We start from the raw sequence: 16,263 nt of genomic DNA, 5'->3' as shown, positions 1-16,263 counted from the left end.
GCAAACAACTCCAGAGTTGTCAATTAGTTAACCACGAAAATGAGTGAAAAAAGGCGTGCTGCTGGTGGAAAGGGGAATAGGTGTGTTGGGAAGGGGAAAAAAGGTTGTGTCCGTGGGGTAGGTGTTAAAGCAACAGTAATATCAGCAGAAGAAAGACCATCTTCCAACCAAACTAAGATGTCTACTTCTTTTAGCGGACAATGTGATAAGATCCCTTTCTTACGGCCACGCCAATCACTACAAATTCCAGATGAGGCACAAAAACAGCAGGTGCTTCAACGGATATCAAGTGCTCCTTTAAGTGGGCTCTCCTCCACCTCAACTTCAACATCACAAATACTCCAGTCCTCAGAGGTGTCACCCCAATCGCACTTGCTTCCTCACAGCTCCCAAGTCTCCAGCTACCCGTATGAGTATGGGTAGAACAGATGGTGTAGTCTGCAGAGCTGTTTACTCATACTATAGCCTGGGAATCAGAGGTCGGCTCCAGAGCTTCTGTGAATCCAGACGAGGAAATGATCTTCACTGATGCCCAGAATCTTTATGAGTCGGATCCAGGACCAGACGCAGAAGGTTCTGACCATAATGTAGACCCTCATTCCCAAACTGTAACTCCTGTTGGTGGAGACAATGAGGAAGACGATGAGGAGACTCAAATACTTGATTGGAGCGACAACTTGAGTTTTTTGTCTGGGCAGGAAGAGGTTGGCTCTGGGGAAGACGGGTGTGATCACATACAGGGTGATGATGACGAGGTTGGAGATCCCACTTACTGTCAACCCACAGTCAGCCAGTCGATGAGGTCAGCAGAGGAGGTGGAGGAAGATGCTAGTGACGGCGAGGTCAGGTTGCGCCTTCCTGGACAGAGACGTAGTACTGGAAGCACGTCAACAACTGCATCCTCAAACTCAACTCTGCCTCTGACCACAAGTCGTGGTGGCTCTTCAGGTCGCATGGTTTCTAAGCCTTGCATAGCCTGGGCATTTTTTCAAATCGATACGGATGACCCTACTCGTGTTATCTGTAACATTTGTCAGCAAAAGCTAAGTAGAAGCCAAAAAATCCTTAGTTTGAGTACTTCATGCATGAACCGCCACATGGATATGAAGCATAAGTTACAGTGGGAAGCTCACTGTGCTACAATGAGGCCTAGCCGGCCTTGCCAACCACCATCTGCAACATCTTGTGCATCCACGGCCTCTTCATCCTCTGGGACTGGGGGGACAGCAGTCACACCTGTTTTGGGACGCAGACCTGCCACCTCTTTCCCCGCAACAGCCAGCGTGATTGACAGGTCATTATTTTCTTTGGAGGTGGAAACACCAGCTGGTGTTGAGCGCTGTCTGACATCGATAGCACCACCTTTGAATCAAGGCAACCTAACATGTCCGCCTGCATCTTCCTCACAGACCGGCAGTTTGCCGGGGACACCCTTCTCAACCCCGTCTAAGCACAACAGCCAGCCCTCGGTCCGTCAGATGTGGACAAGTAAAAGACTATTTCCTGCTAGCCATGAGAAAGCTAAGAGGTTGAATTTCACCATCTGAAAGCTCTTGGCTACAGAAATGCTGCCTTTCTGCCTGGTGGACACAGAGGATTTTCGAGACCTTATTTCCGTCGCAGTGCCCCAGTACCAGATGCCCAGTTGGCACTACTTCTCAAAGAAAGGTGTGCCTGCGCTCCACCAGCATGTCGCACACAACATCACCGCTTCTTTGAGAAACTCTGTGTGTGACAGGGTGCATTTCACCACAGACACTTGGACGAGTAGGCATGGACAGCGGTGTTACATGTCGCTGACTGGGCACTGGGCAACTATGGTGACAGCAGGACAAGGGGCTGCTGTCCAAGTCTTGCCGTCCCCACGAGTTGTGCGTCAATCCTCTTTATCTCGAAGCTCCTCCACTGCTTCTGCCTCCTTAACCTCCTCTCGGTCCTCCACCTGCACCCAAAGCCTGTCTGGTCAAGCCACAAGCTTTCTAACTGCGCAGAAGGGATCCTGCACACCTCCTTACTATGCTGGCAGCAGGGCTCAACGTCATCAGTCGGTTTTTACATTGAAAAGTCTCGGAAATGTGAGTCACACAGCTGAGGAGTTGTGGTCAGCTCTGGAGAACCAGTTTCATGAATGGTAGTCTCCTCTGGACCTGCAACCAGGGAAGGCCGTGTGCGACAATGCTGCAAACCTGGGTGCGGCCCTTCACCGGGGCAATATCACACACGCGCCTTGTATGGCTCACGTGTTGAACCTGGTTGTCCAGCAATTTTTAGCCCACTATCCCGGACTAGATGGCCTTTTGCAGAGGGCACGGTCGCTGTGTGCTCACTTCCGCCGTTCACATCCCGCAGCTCAGCGACTTACATCTTTACAGAAGTCGTTGGGCCTGCCACTTCACCGGCTAAAATGCGATGTGCCTGCCCAGTGGAATTCAACTCTGCACATGTTGCAGCGACTGTTGCAGCACCGACAAGCCCTGGTGCAATACGTTGTGACGTATAGCCTGGGCCAACGAAATTTAGAGGTGGGCCAAATCACGCTGGAGGAGTGGTCTCAGATCAGGGACCAATGCACCCTTCTGCACAGTTTTGAAATGGCGATGAAGATGTTTAGTGCTGACGATGCCATTATCGGCATGACTATTCCGGTGGTTTACATGCTGGAGCACATGTTAAACAGAATTCAGAGTAAGGTGGTGGCACAAGAGGAGGTGGAGGAAGTAGAGGAGGAGTTGTATGCAGAAGGGCTAACGTCTCCAAGGTCCAGACGGTCGGCAGCACCAAGGCGGCAGGCATGTGAGGGTGGGGGAGATGGTTTAACCAGGGCACATGGTAGCAGCCCAACTAGTGAGGAACGTGCAGGAGCCCAGGAAGAAGTGGAGGACGAACTGATGGAAGACTCATCAGATGAGGGAGACCTTGATCACATTTCTGTTGTGTGAGGTTGGGGGGAGAGGGCAGAGGAAGGAAGCATGACTGTTACCTCGCCACCAACACAACAGGGACTTGGTGCTCCTGGATGCCCAAGACACATGAGTGCCTTCTTGCTGCACTACCTGCAACATGACCCTCGAATTGTGAAAATTTGAAATAATCCTGACTACTTGGTTGCCACACTCTTAGATCCCCGGTACAAAAGTAAATTTGCAGAAATTATTCCTGCTATAGAAAGAGATGCATGCATGCAGGAGTGTCAGCAGAGACTGTTGCAGAATCTTACATGTGCTTTTCCACAAAACATTAGTGGTGCATGTAGTGAATCTCACAGTTCCAACTTGCCAACTGTGGGACCGTCGAGTGTTCAGCACTCAAAACGTAACAGAAACACAGTATCTGCTGGTAACATCAATTTTGCGGAATCATTTCACCACTTTTTTAGCCCATCCTTTGCAAGGCCACAGGAGACAAGAAGTCTGACACATAGTCAACGCTTAGAGACGATGGTACAGGAGTATCTCCAAGTAAACATTGAAGCCATGACTGTGTCACTGGACCCTTGCTCTTTTTGGGCTTCCAATCTGGATAAATGGCCGGAGCTCGCCACTTACGCCCTAGAGATCTTGTCAAGCCCCGCAGCCAGCGTTCTGTCTGAACGTGTGTTCAGCGCTTCTGGTGGTGTGCTGACAGATAAGCGCACGTGGCTGTCCACTGATAATGTAGACAGACTCACGTTCATAAAGATGAACAAATCATGGATCCGAAACGACTTTTCTACCCCTTTGTCATCCTGGGGAGAGTAAAAGCTTGATGATTTGTTAAAATCACCTCACCAACCGTTTTAAGCTTTCAAATTACTAATCATGTTTATCTGTATCTTGTCTGGAAAATAATTTGGGCCTTGCAGCAGTGTGCAGTACTGATTCTATTAGGCCATCTATACTAAACTCCACCAGATTTAAAATTACTAATCATGTTTATCTGTATCTTGGCTGGAAAATAATTTGGGCATTGTAACAGTGTGCAGTACTGATTCTATTAGGCTATCTATACTAAACTCCACCAGATTTAAAATTACTAATCATATTTATCTGTATCTTGGCTGGAAAATAATTTGGGCCTTGTAGCAGAGTGCAGTACTGATTCTATTTGGCCATCTATACTAAACTCCACCAGATTTAAAATTACTAATCATGTTTATCTGTATCTTGGCTGGAAAATAATTTGCGCCTTGTAGCAGTGTGCAGTACTGATTCTATTAGGCCATCTATACTAAGCTCCACCAGCTTTCAAATTAATAATAATTTTTAGCTACATCTAGCCCGGAAAATAATTTTGGGGCTCCTAGATGCGCAAGACACATGAGTGCCTTCTTGCTGCACTACCTGCAAAATGACCCTCAGATTGTCAGAATTCGAAATAATCCTGACTACTGGGTTGCCACACTCTTAGATCCCCCACACTCTTCGATCAACCTTTTCATTTTAATAAAGAACAAAAAAAATGGTCATTTTTGAAATTATAAGCATTAGCAGGTTATTACAAACTGAAATCAAACAGTTTTCAGCTCAAAACTTTATTCTAGGTGATGTTACATTTGCACATAGGACCCGTTGTTCGAAAGGAGCTTCTGATCTCTCTCGTCCATTGAATTTGTCAGGTTTTGGATGGTTTCTGCTTCAATTGTTTTGCATGAGGACAGAATACCCTCCCAGATCCGTTGCTTAGATGTGAACTGCCTCCCGCCATCATAGACACTCCTTTTGATGATGCTCCTGGGGTTCTGAATGGGGTTGAGGTCAGGGGAGCATGGGGGTCACACCATAAGTTTGTTCCCTTTTATGCCCATATCAGCCAGAGATGCAGATGGGTTATGTGCAGCATGAGACGGTGCATTATCATGCATGAAAATGAACTTGCTGTGGAATACACGGTTCTTCTTTTTGAACCATGGCAGGAAGTGCTGTTTGAGAAACTCCACATACATTATGGAGTTCATCTTTACCCCTTCAGGGATCCTAAAGGGGCCGACAATCTCTCTCCCCATGATTCCAGCCCAAAACATTACTCCACTTCCTCCTTGTTGGCACCGTAGCCGTGTTTGCATGGGGTGTCCATCAACCAGCCATCCTCCACTCCATCCATCTGGACCATCGAGCATTGCACAGCACTCATCGGTGAACAAAACAGTTTTGAAGTCAGTCTTCATGAATTGTTTGGCCCACTGGAGCCGTTTCTGCTTGTGTACAATGAATAGAGGAGGTCGACAGGATGGCTTACGCACAGCTGCAAACCTCTGAAGGACCCTGCATCTTGTTGTTCGGGGGACGTTGGAGGCACCAGCAGCTTCAAAAATTTGTCTGCTGCTATGATAAGGCTTTTTTGCCGCTGCTCTTTTAACCTGACTTAATTGCCTTTAGGAAAGAGTCCTCAATTTTCCCTTATCAGCACGCACACGTGTGTACTGTGAATTAGCTACATACTTCTTGATTGTGCGATGATCAGGATGAAGTGTCTTGGCAATGTTGATTTGTAGTCATGCCTTGACCTAAACACTCCACAATTTGTTTCTTCTCAGCAGCCGACACATCCTTTTTCTTTCCCATTTTGGCAGAAAATGTAGGCTGCTTAATAATGTGGGACGGCCATCTTAAGTAGTCTTGCCTTTCATTGGACACACCTGCCAAACTAATTAGCACAGGTGTCTGCAATTGCTTACAGTGATAAAAAGAGCCCTGACACACATCACCATCAATGAGTTTAACTGACAAACAAAAAAATTCTTACCTTATCACTCCTAAACACTTTTTGCATAATAATTTGGAACACAGTGTACATGTGCTTTTCCACAAAATACCAGTGGTTCACGTAGTGAATCTTACAGTTCTAACCGTGGTCTGTATGGAGTTGTTCAATAAAGGGCCCAAAATGAAGATAACATAGATGGGAGAGGTCTCTTTGAATACGAATTCCTAAGTATTTGATACCCTGTGAGGGCCAGGCAAAGGGAAAGTTGGACTGGATGGAATCCCGTATGGATTTGGGGAGGGAGACATCGAGGGCCTCAGACTTCGCTGCATTGATTTTAAAATTTGACCATGTAACAAAGTGATCTATTTCAGCGATAACAGCAGGGATGGATATATGTGATTGAGTGATATAAACTAGGACATCATCAGCAAATGCAGAGCACTTGTACTCGGTGCCTCCCACCTCAATCCACCTAATATTGGGGTTATGGCTAATTGATGAGAGCAGGTGCTCCGTCACTAGGATGTATAAGAGAGGGGACAGAGGACATCCCTGCCTTGTCCCATTGGTGATTATGAATGGTGATGAAAATGTTCCATTTATCTTCAGCCTAGGTGACGTATTGCGATACAGGGCCGTGATTTTGGCTATTTAACGGCCCCCTAGATGACTACCCCAAGCTTTTTAAGAGAATAATATATGGCGTGCTAGGAGACTCTATGGAATGCTTTCTCAGCATCCAACGAGAGTGTCTAATTACAAATTTTTAACTGCATCTAGCCCAGGAAATACTTTGTGCCTAGTAGCAGTGTCTGCTAGTCAGCGGATTATCCCAGCTGTTAAGCAAGCTACACCACCTGTAGTTTGGACACGTAATTTTTTCAAAGGAAATGCTTCGGGACCCCGGGACACTCAGTGAAGAGCATCGGGGAGGCACCCCAACACACAGGGGCTGGGACTGGCGGTAGGACGCCTTGCAGTGGACCGCCAAGCTCGATCCTTATAAAAGCTTTTTAACTGCAGCAGCTTTAGTGGACACTACTGGACCTGGAATTACGCGGCTGCTGGCTTGAGACTTGCCCTCAAAATAGATCCTTGTAAAAGGATTTAAAGTGTACTCATTCAAATTAGAGAGACAATTTCAATTAAAAAGGTTAGACCTGCCTCCACCGCAGGGGGGCTCGCTCGACCCACCAGCGGACAGGCACCAGTTTTGGGAGAGGGGGGCTGGCCGTCAGGGTCCACCGCGGCTCTGGCACAAACCCGGCGACACGGAGGTCGCACGGGCAGGAACGGTCTGGCCGTCTCGGCTTCGCACTTTTTTGGTTTTAGAAGGGCATGACTTGCCTATATCTGTGTCTCCCCCTCCTTTTACTCCTCCACTTCTTTTCTTTTCACATGACTATATGTACTTGTCACTTTTCCATGTGTTAGTTGTGTCTTCTGAGCAGTTTGTCAGCTTTTGGACACCTTTGAAGGTGTTTTCTATGTGTTTCTATGTGTTTTTGTTTGCCTGCCATTGGTTTTAATGGTGTTCGACGGTGTTCGACGAACAGTTCGACGAACAGTTCGGCAAACATATGGGTGTTCGACGAACCGAACTCGAACACTACGGGGGTGGCTCAACACTGGTTCTAATTTTATAAGCTTTCGTGAAGTACCTGTAAGTTTAAAAAGGTCCCTACAAGCCAGGTTAAATTCATTGGGGTGTGTAGTTTTCAAAATGGGGTTACTTGTGGGGGGTTTCTGTTGTTCCAGCAGCTTTGGGGTTCTGCTAATGTGACTTGATGTACAGAATCAATGGCAGCCAAAATTGCACTCTAGAAGTGAAATAATGCTCCTTTCCTTCTGTGCTATGCCGTTTACCCAATTAGTAGATTACAATCATATATGGGGTATTGGCGTCTTCAGTTGAAATTGCTTAACACATTTTTCAATGTTTTTCTCTCCTTAGCTTGTAAAAATGAAAATATGAAGCTAAAATAAATTTTAGCTGAAAGAAAGTAACTTTTAATTTGTTTTAGTTAACTGTGCATTAATTCCTGTGAAGCACCTGAAAAGTTAACAAATAGTGATGAGCGAGCACAAAAATGCTCAGATGCTCATTACTCAAACTGAACAATTCCTAATGCTCGGATGCTCATTTCGAGTAACGAGTATAACTGGAGCCAATGGGAAATCCGAGCATTTTTCCGGCAGACCCTTCAAGGAGGTCTGGGGGGCAGTGAAAATGTTGATATGGATGGAAAAAGTGCTGAATGGAACAAGAACAACATGTGGAAGACCCCTGAAAGCATCTCTCTGCTAAGAACAATGGTGTCACACTTTTACTTCACTAAAAAACTAAGCATTGCCAATAAAATGTTTAAAATCAAAGAGAAATTAGAGTTTACAGGTAAAAAAGAGTGTTAAGAAACATTATTTGTTGTATAATGAATTGTATATAAGGCAAATTTTAAAAAGTATTAAAAAAATAATAGTTTAAGTAAGCCAAAATTGAAATTTTAATTAAAAAATTGAAAATGTCAGTATAATTTGTGAAGAAAGCATGAACTGCGAAAAATTAGATGGAAGAGGGACTCAGATACACCCTGTATTAGACATAAATTAGGGCCTCATACATCTTCTGTTCAAATTGTCATATAATGGTACTCCTAGACTCATAAAGGCTATGCACTAAGTGCAAAGCCTGCCAAAAATTACAAGGAGGCTCATCCATACACAATTGAAGGCAAGAACTGTAGTTCCTCATTCAAGTACTGTGAACAAAGTGTAGTTGTGGTAATTCTACACTCATAAAAGCTCTGCACACAGTGCAAAGCCTACCTTGAGACTGTATTCAGCCACTTTTCTGCTCCAGCAGCTGTCCCTGGGCTAAATGCAGAATGTTTCACAATGAAAGCCCAAGATTAGTCCTTAGAATGACTTTTAGTATGATGGTTCAGCATCAGCACCTGTATCACCACTAGAGGACTCTGATTCCTGAGACTGTACACACAGGCCTGGACAACCACTCTCTCCATCCAATCACAACTGTCCCTGATCTGTGCATTGGAATCACTGTGCTTAGCGTGGTGGCACCGGTCCTTTTATAACCTATGATGAGGTAATGCAGCTAGCCAATCACTGTAATGCCACTCCCAAGATGGCTACATATTACAGTGACTGGAAGGCAATTCTCTATGTTGATTAGCTGTGCAACAGGTGCCAAACATGCGGGGTGGGGATTTGAGCATTAAATTTGAGCACCAGCCAATGCTCAACGAGTGCCAAGCATATCTGAGCACCCAGATACTCTAGTGATATCCGAGTAACACTGAACACTTTCGCTCATCACTATTAGCAAACTTCCTTATTGCGATTTTGAATATTTTGAGTGCACTTTTTATTACGGTATCACTTTTGAGGGGTTTCTGATGTACAGACCCCTTAAAGTTACTTTATTACTGAATAGGTCTGCAAAAAAATAGATTTAGTAAATATTGTTTAAAATATGAAAATTGCTGCTGACCTTTTAACACTTCCAATATTCATACAAAATAAAAGTGCATTTCAAAAATGAGGGTGATGTTAAGAAGACATATGGGAAATGTTATTTATGAACTGTTTTGTGTGGTATGACTTTGCTAAAAATGCATTAAAGTTCAAAATTTGAAAATTGCTAATTTTACTATATTTTCTTCAAGTTGCCGATATTTTCATAAATGAATGCAAATTGTAGTGACCTAAGCTCATCACTATCATGACGCACAATGTGTCATGAAAATATATTCTCCGAATCACTGGGATACGTAAAAGTATTCCAAAGTTGTTACCATTTAAAGTGACACATGTCAGATTGGAAAAATAGTGCTCTGTCAGGAAAGAGAAAACAGGTTTCGGCAGAAAGGGGTTATGTGAGCAGTACTGGGATTAGCAAGAACAAGTAATATATTGAAAGCAGTGGTCAAAATATAATATGGCAAACATACTCTAATAAGTCCTTCCCGTTTAATGTAAAAGGGAGATTTTTAGTGATGAGCGCAAGTGCTCTTTACTTGAGTTTGCCATCGGTGCTCAGGTAAGCACTAAGTAGCGTGAGTGCTCGAGTGAGATGTTTGCATCCCCACGGCCACATGTTCTGTTGGTGTTAGACAGTCACAAAACATGTGGGGATTGCCTGACAAACACAGGCAATACCTGCATGTTTTGTGGCTGTCTAACAGCTGTGAAACATGCAGCTTCGGGAATGCGAACAGCTCACTCGAGCACCCGCGTTACTCAGTGCATACCCGAGCACCCAAGGCAAACTTGAGTGACAAACACTTGCGTTCCTCACTAGAGATTTTATATCCATACATGTGTACATTTTACACACAAAAATTGCATATACGTAATTTATCTGTAAGCAGTAGAGATGAGCAGATGATAGCAAAATTCAAATTTGCCTGTTCGGGCAGATTTTCACAGGAAATTTGATTAACAGGCAAGTAATTCTCTATTCATGAATTTAATACCATTATTATGCTTTGGGGTCATTCCTGATCCCAAAGCATACTAACCGAAGGAAGTAAAAATAAAAAAAAATTCCTTATACTCACCTCACTGCTCACATCCCTTCACATCTTTTGTTTTCCGCTACTCTTGCTTAAGTCCCTCTCAGTGTGACACTCTCACACTGAGCCGGGACTTATGGATTTGATGAGGCCAAGGAAAATTCTATACAAATGCATGAAAGGTCACAACATCATAAAATCATGATATGTGCCATGACCTCAAGTATGTATGTGCAGAACCATCCTGGGCCTCAACAGAGCTAAAGTCCCAGCTTAGTTTGAGAAGCCAATGGATTTCAGCACGAGTGGCATATATATCAGAAGGCGCAACTTGGACCAAACAGATGACAATGAGAACCGGTGGGGCCAGAGAGATATGTGATAAGGTGAGTATAAGTATTTTTTTATTTTTATTTTTTTGATGGCCCTTTTCAGTCCATAAAAATGGCAGTCATTTCTCTACATCAGCATGGAAGCAAAAGGATAAAATGAGTGAGGGAAATCCTACTTACGACTCTGGTTCCTATCTGCCATATATTGGCAACCATGAATGGATGTTACCCAGCATCTCTTAGCCTTAGATAAAACTCACAGAGCTGACTTGAATGTAAAAAGGATTTTTACAAGTTGATGTCTCTAAGACTTGAAGTTTGAAGTCTTATATTTTTATATTTTTTTAAGGTATTGGAGAAAACTAAGTATGCGATTGACTTGTGTTGCTTTTCTGTCTTTTATTTTTAAATTCATTTTTTATTCAGCGATGTGAAAATTTCTTAGTAAAGCAACTCAGTTCTGTTGATCTGTATTTCTAAGCTTGATAAATAAGGTACAGAGCATAGCACAGCCTGCACCAAGTACTGATAAATCCAACAACACAGTGCAGCATTCATAGCTTTCAATTCTGAGCAATATCACAAGCAATTGTTGTGTGTTTTGAATATGGATGAGTAAGCAAAGGGCTGCTGATATAAAGAGTGTAATATAAAATATGAACAGAGTATGTAATAACAGTCGTTATGTTCAAATATCTCTTGTTCAGCAATCCAAATGGGGCTCAGTCTCAGGAAAACAGATGGCCAGCTTTCACACTCGATGAACAACATTACCTTATGTTAGACACAGAAGACTTTAAGACAGATCGGAAAATGCGTGCCAAGCAGTGCAGATTCTGGAACAAATTCTATCCCCAAATCCTTCAGATAACAGGTAAATATAAAGAAAAAAGTTAAAGACAACTTCATAAACTTAATGTACCTTTCAATACAACAATGTTATCTTATTTACAATAAAGAAATCCCATGATTCCAACTTCTATAATGTTTGCTAACAGAATAAAATGTTTAGTGATAATAAACACAATGGGTCTTCTGTACTAAAAATGTTTTTTGAGAAGAAGATAAATTAGGGTAAGGCTCCAGATTCACTAGATTTGGCTGACAGTTTAGTTTTGATCGAAATGTGTGGGGGACAGGGTTGCTAACTATCCAGAAATTTCAGGACAGTCCGTAAAAATAGGGCACTTTTTTGCCCAGTCCTTCAGAAAAATTAAAGTTGTCTGTGATATTTTTGAAGCTGATGAAACCTATATAGAATAATTTGACTGTAATTATTATTTTACAGTTTACAGTGAATGCAGCTGATGTCTTCTTATCATTATGGACTGTAGAAATGTATCACAATGATTTGTTATGTTTTTTCAATATGTCCATAAAAAAAATTGTCTGTCAGTGAGTTTTTGATAATCTGTCCACAAATAATAAAAAGACAAGTTGGCAAACCTGGTGGAGGAAAATGCATGTAATTGAAGTCAATGATGTTAATCACCATCCAACCATGTGAGTCTCACATAGAAGTAGAAAAACCAAAGACCCACACCAGAAGAACCAAAGGCATGTTCAAAGTTATGGGGAGCTGCAGCATACCTGGAATAAGGAGTCTGGTGTGGGCCTGGGACAGGTGAGTATAATGTGTTGTTCTTTTTTTAACATATTCCTAACCTTCAAAAAATCCAGCAAATGAATTTTTGAGAAATTTGTAACAAATTATATTAAAGATTGATTTGCTCCTCTGTAATAATGATTCTACATGTTAAGTGCACTGACTTGCAGCTTTTTCCCATTATTCGATACTTTGGTACTTGAATATAACCAATAAATATCTAAAAAATGTTTAGTTATAATGTATGATAACGCTGAAATTTCAACTCCAAGAATAAAAATTTGTGGCATTATGAAAATTACAATATTAATAACCATGCTAATAATATGAAAATGGAACCACAATTTTCAAAACATCTTGATTTTTTCCATATTAATTATGAACACCAGTCGCAGAAATGCATTCACTTACACACCTTTACATGCTATCAATGAGGTTATTAATAGTTGTCTGAGGAATATACTGCAATGTTTATTGCATTTGGGCACACAAATTGTCAAGATCTGCTGCTGGCAATTACCTTTGCAATTTAAAGCCAATAATAACCATTTTGTTCTCAATGGGATTCTAGTCTGAATTTCCTGAAGGTCATGGTAGCATGCTTAGACCACACAAGCTGTTCACAGTAGCATGAACATGTGACCTGGTATTATGCTGAAAAACAGTTCCTAGGTCACTTAGAAGAAATGGCCGTACCACTGGTTCTACAACCAAATCAATGTGATGCCAAGATATTAGTGTACCTGGACCAGGCCCCAACATATCATTCCACCCTACACCATAACACTGGGAGTAGGACCAGAATGATATTTCCTTGAGAAGGTGTTCAATTGACCTCACTCCATCGCTTTCAAAGGCTATCATGGTGCAGAATAAAATGGCAATTGAGTTTGAAAGAGAGGTTTATCCTCTTCATTGATGATTTTTACTTTTGATTTGAATGCAATGATAGACAGATTGGTCTGGAGACCACATGACCAACACTACGAAGGGACCTTCACTAAGATATGCCTCACTGGTCCTACTTCCATGGCCAGCAGCGTCTCCGGACTTGTCATCTATCGAGCAAATCTGGGCCCTCTTTGGACAACAATGAAATAAAGCTAAGAGTAGAGAGCTAACAGCAGCCGATTTTAATGACTTGCATACCCAAGATGCAGTCATTGTGGGAGAGGTTTTCTCAGACAACCATTAATACCCTCACTGATAGCATTCAATTCATGTAAGCGCATGTATTTCTGCTCAGGGTTCTAATCAATACATCATCATTTACTGTATTTGCCATTGACATGTCTTTTGACCCTGCGATTTACAGTATCCCATGACTTTTCCTTCTTGGTGTTGCAATTTCAAAGTTGAGAAGTGTAGTTGCAATTCTTTTGCAGACTATAGCATCCTAAATTAGGTATCCTACCCACCAGTTATGCGTTGAATATCTAATTAAATGCACTCCAGAATATGTTGACACTATACCGCAAGCGTAATAAAAAAAATTTAAATAAGCTAGAATGGGAGCAACATCTATATGCCTGTTTGCTCATATGTACAGGTTCCACCTTTTTAATTCAAAATATCCATTAGTTCTTTGAGAAGAAAAACCACCATCAAAGGTGTCTGATAAAAGTTTACTTTCCATTGTAAAAACATGAACATTCAGTTGAGTTAGATAGCTGTCTGGAGTATAAGATGTATAGTCATATCATCTATACAATCTGTTAATTATTTACCATTAAAAATACAGTATAAATTCATCTAAAATTCAAAAATGTTTTATGCATTGTGTTGATTCCTTTTAACTTATATGTACCTATGTTAGATTTAACTTACTATTCTTGATAATGTATATATATTTTTTTACATCAAACCCGGTACAAGGACAATTTATTTTAATTAGAGGTGGAACAGTACACACTAATCTTACTTTATTAGCGACAGTCTCATTTCTGTCTGAGGTAGTCATTTCACATGGATTGATGAGGTCAGTGTTAATAAGATGCATGACTTATGATTTGATTTGTGTGACCTTATCACTAAGAAAGTAAACAGGTGGCAATAATATATCATACTGTGTGTCCTTCCACTGCCTTTCAGGATGTGAATTCCTCCATGGAATTAGAGTGCTACATTGGATTGAATTTCTATGAAGTAATTAACCAGATCAATTATGTATGAAGACATATGTTTAATGATGTTTATGTTTCTATTGTCAAAGGTGTTATTATCAAGGGTTGTTTTATTACATTAAGCTCTATTGAGATTCTCAAAAGGATAAAAGCCCAGAATCGTAGATATTCTGAGCAGTAAATGTGATTTCTAGGTGAATTGAAATAGAAAAGTTTTCTTCTGCAATTAAAAGATAGACTAATGTAAATGGAGGTACAGACAATCTTCACCATTCATTTGGCAGCAGCATTACCGTGACTGCTTTCATAGCTGTAGTTTTGTTTTACTGTATGTAAGCTTATTGGAGTCTTACTGTTCACTGTTCTCTTCCCTGATAAAGAACATTCTCACTTTGCTGGCAGCTGGCAACAAGTAGATGAGCAAATAACCCACGGTTCCATGCAGGGGATGATTTGCTGAATTTGGACAATAAGTTTACCTTCTGTGCCTTAGATTACAAATCTATTTCGGTGGCCATTAAAGTACTAAAAGCAATGTTAGCGTATAAGACACTTTGTAATAAAAAGATATTTAGAATGTATCAGAACATTTGCTTTTAAGAAAGCAATATTTTTTAGTAAAACAAATCTATACAGGTAATTTTAGCTAGATTCCTTTTTTTGTTAATTGGAACTTTATTTTTAAGCTCATTTCCATGTTTTAGTTCCCCACCATACACACTGGCCTAATGTCCTAATAGTGGCGAGCTCAGCTTACAGTCTAATGTATAGGCCTCTTGACTCCCAACAGATGATAGCAGGGAAAAGAAGAATTTAAGGAGCAAGTCTGCGTTTGTTTTCAGGGAGAAAAGCTGTTGCCAGAGAAGTCTGGTAAGTGTTCACTAATAGAGAACACAGTAAGGGGTCATTCAGAAGACATATACGAGTGCTATCTGTAGTTTGGGCAAGGAGCACTCATCCCCATGTTATTCTATGGGGCTGTGCACATGTCCCTTTTTTTCCCTGGACTGAGTCAATCCGAGGAAAAAAAATCACACCTTGCACGATTTGCCCCCGAGAATTGGGTGACACTCAACCAATTTCACTCTATGGGTCTGTGGAAAAAATTGAACCTCACTTGGATGACATCAGTGTGGTTCAATTTTTATGTACTGACATTATAGAAGAGGTAGAGAAACTTTTTTTTCCTCCACCTTCGAGAAAATCGAATCACACTCTGATCAAACTCTGATCTATTCTAGAGTCTAAACAGAGTGGAATTAGCATAATCAATAGTGATGAGCGAGCACTGAAATGCTTGGGTACTTGTTTCTCTGGTCGAGCAAATTGGAATACCCGGGTGCTTGACCCGAGCAACGAGCCCAATGTAAGTCTACGGGAAACTCGAGCATTTTTCAGGCGGCTCCCCCTGGCAGTCTGCAGAGGGCCTAAAAATTGCCCAAATCGATGGGAATAGTGCTCAAATGACATGGGAACAGCATGGGGAAGACCCCTGGAAGCATTTCTGACTCCCAGGTCACTGCTGTCGACAACGATTTCAGAGTATTACGCCACTTTTACGGACCCACAATAAAACATACAAAAACGAAACCAAAATGGATTTTCCTGGGAAATATATTAATGAACATCCTTTCCAGGTTAATGACTTGTATATAAGGCAAAATAAATAACCAAAACCAAAAATACTCCTCCACACCTTGGGCTATGTTCACATGCAGCAATTTGGATGCATTTTTGCACTTTTGCATTGCTTTCAACAAAGACAAATGCATTCACTGGGAAATGTCATTTTGACATTTTACAACCTTATCTGGCCATGTGGTGTGTGAGACATCATCAGACACATGCATACAGTGCTGAAAAGACATGGGAACAGCATGGGGAAGACCTCTGGAAGCATTTCTGACTCCCAGGTCACTGCTTAAAATTGTGCCCTTGGTGCATGCAAAGATGCCTCCCCCCATGCACCTGTCGTTGCAGAC

General features: G+C 41.8%; 1 protein-coding gene across 1 annotated transcript in view; it reads left to right on the top strand.

Moving 5' to 3' along the window:
- BCHE (butyrylcholinesterase) overlaps positions 1-16,263 on the top strand; it is a 208,874-nt gene that overhangs the window by 115,932 nt on the left and 76,679 nt on the right. Inside the window, exon 3 of the mRNA XM_073674820.1 lies at positions 11,260-11,426. Coding sequence (XP_073530921.1) covers positions 11,260-11,426 — 167 coding nt within the window. The remainder of the gene's footprint in view (positions 1-11,259; positions 11,427-16,263) is intronic.

This window comes from Phyllobates terribilis, unplaced genomic scaffold (genome assembly GCF_046119375.1).
Source record: "Phyllobates terribilis strain yellow unplaced genomic scaffold, ASM4611937v1 Scaffold_3__8_contigs__length_932513732, whole genome shotgun sequence".
Lineage (NCBI taxonomy): Eukaryota > Metazoa > Chordata > Amphibia > Anura > Dendrobatidae > Phyllobates > Phyllobates terribilis.
Note: the sequence above shows the minus strand (reverse complement) of the source record. Positions and strands in the feature narration are given on the sequence as shown.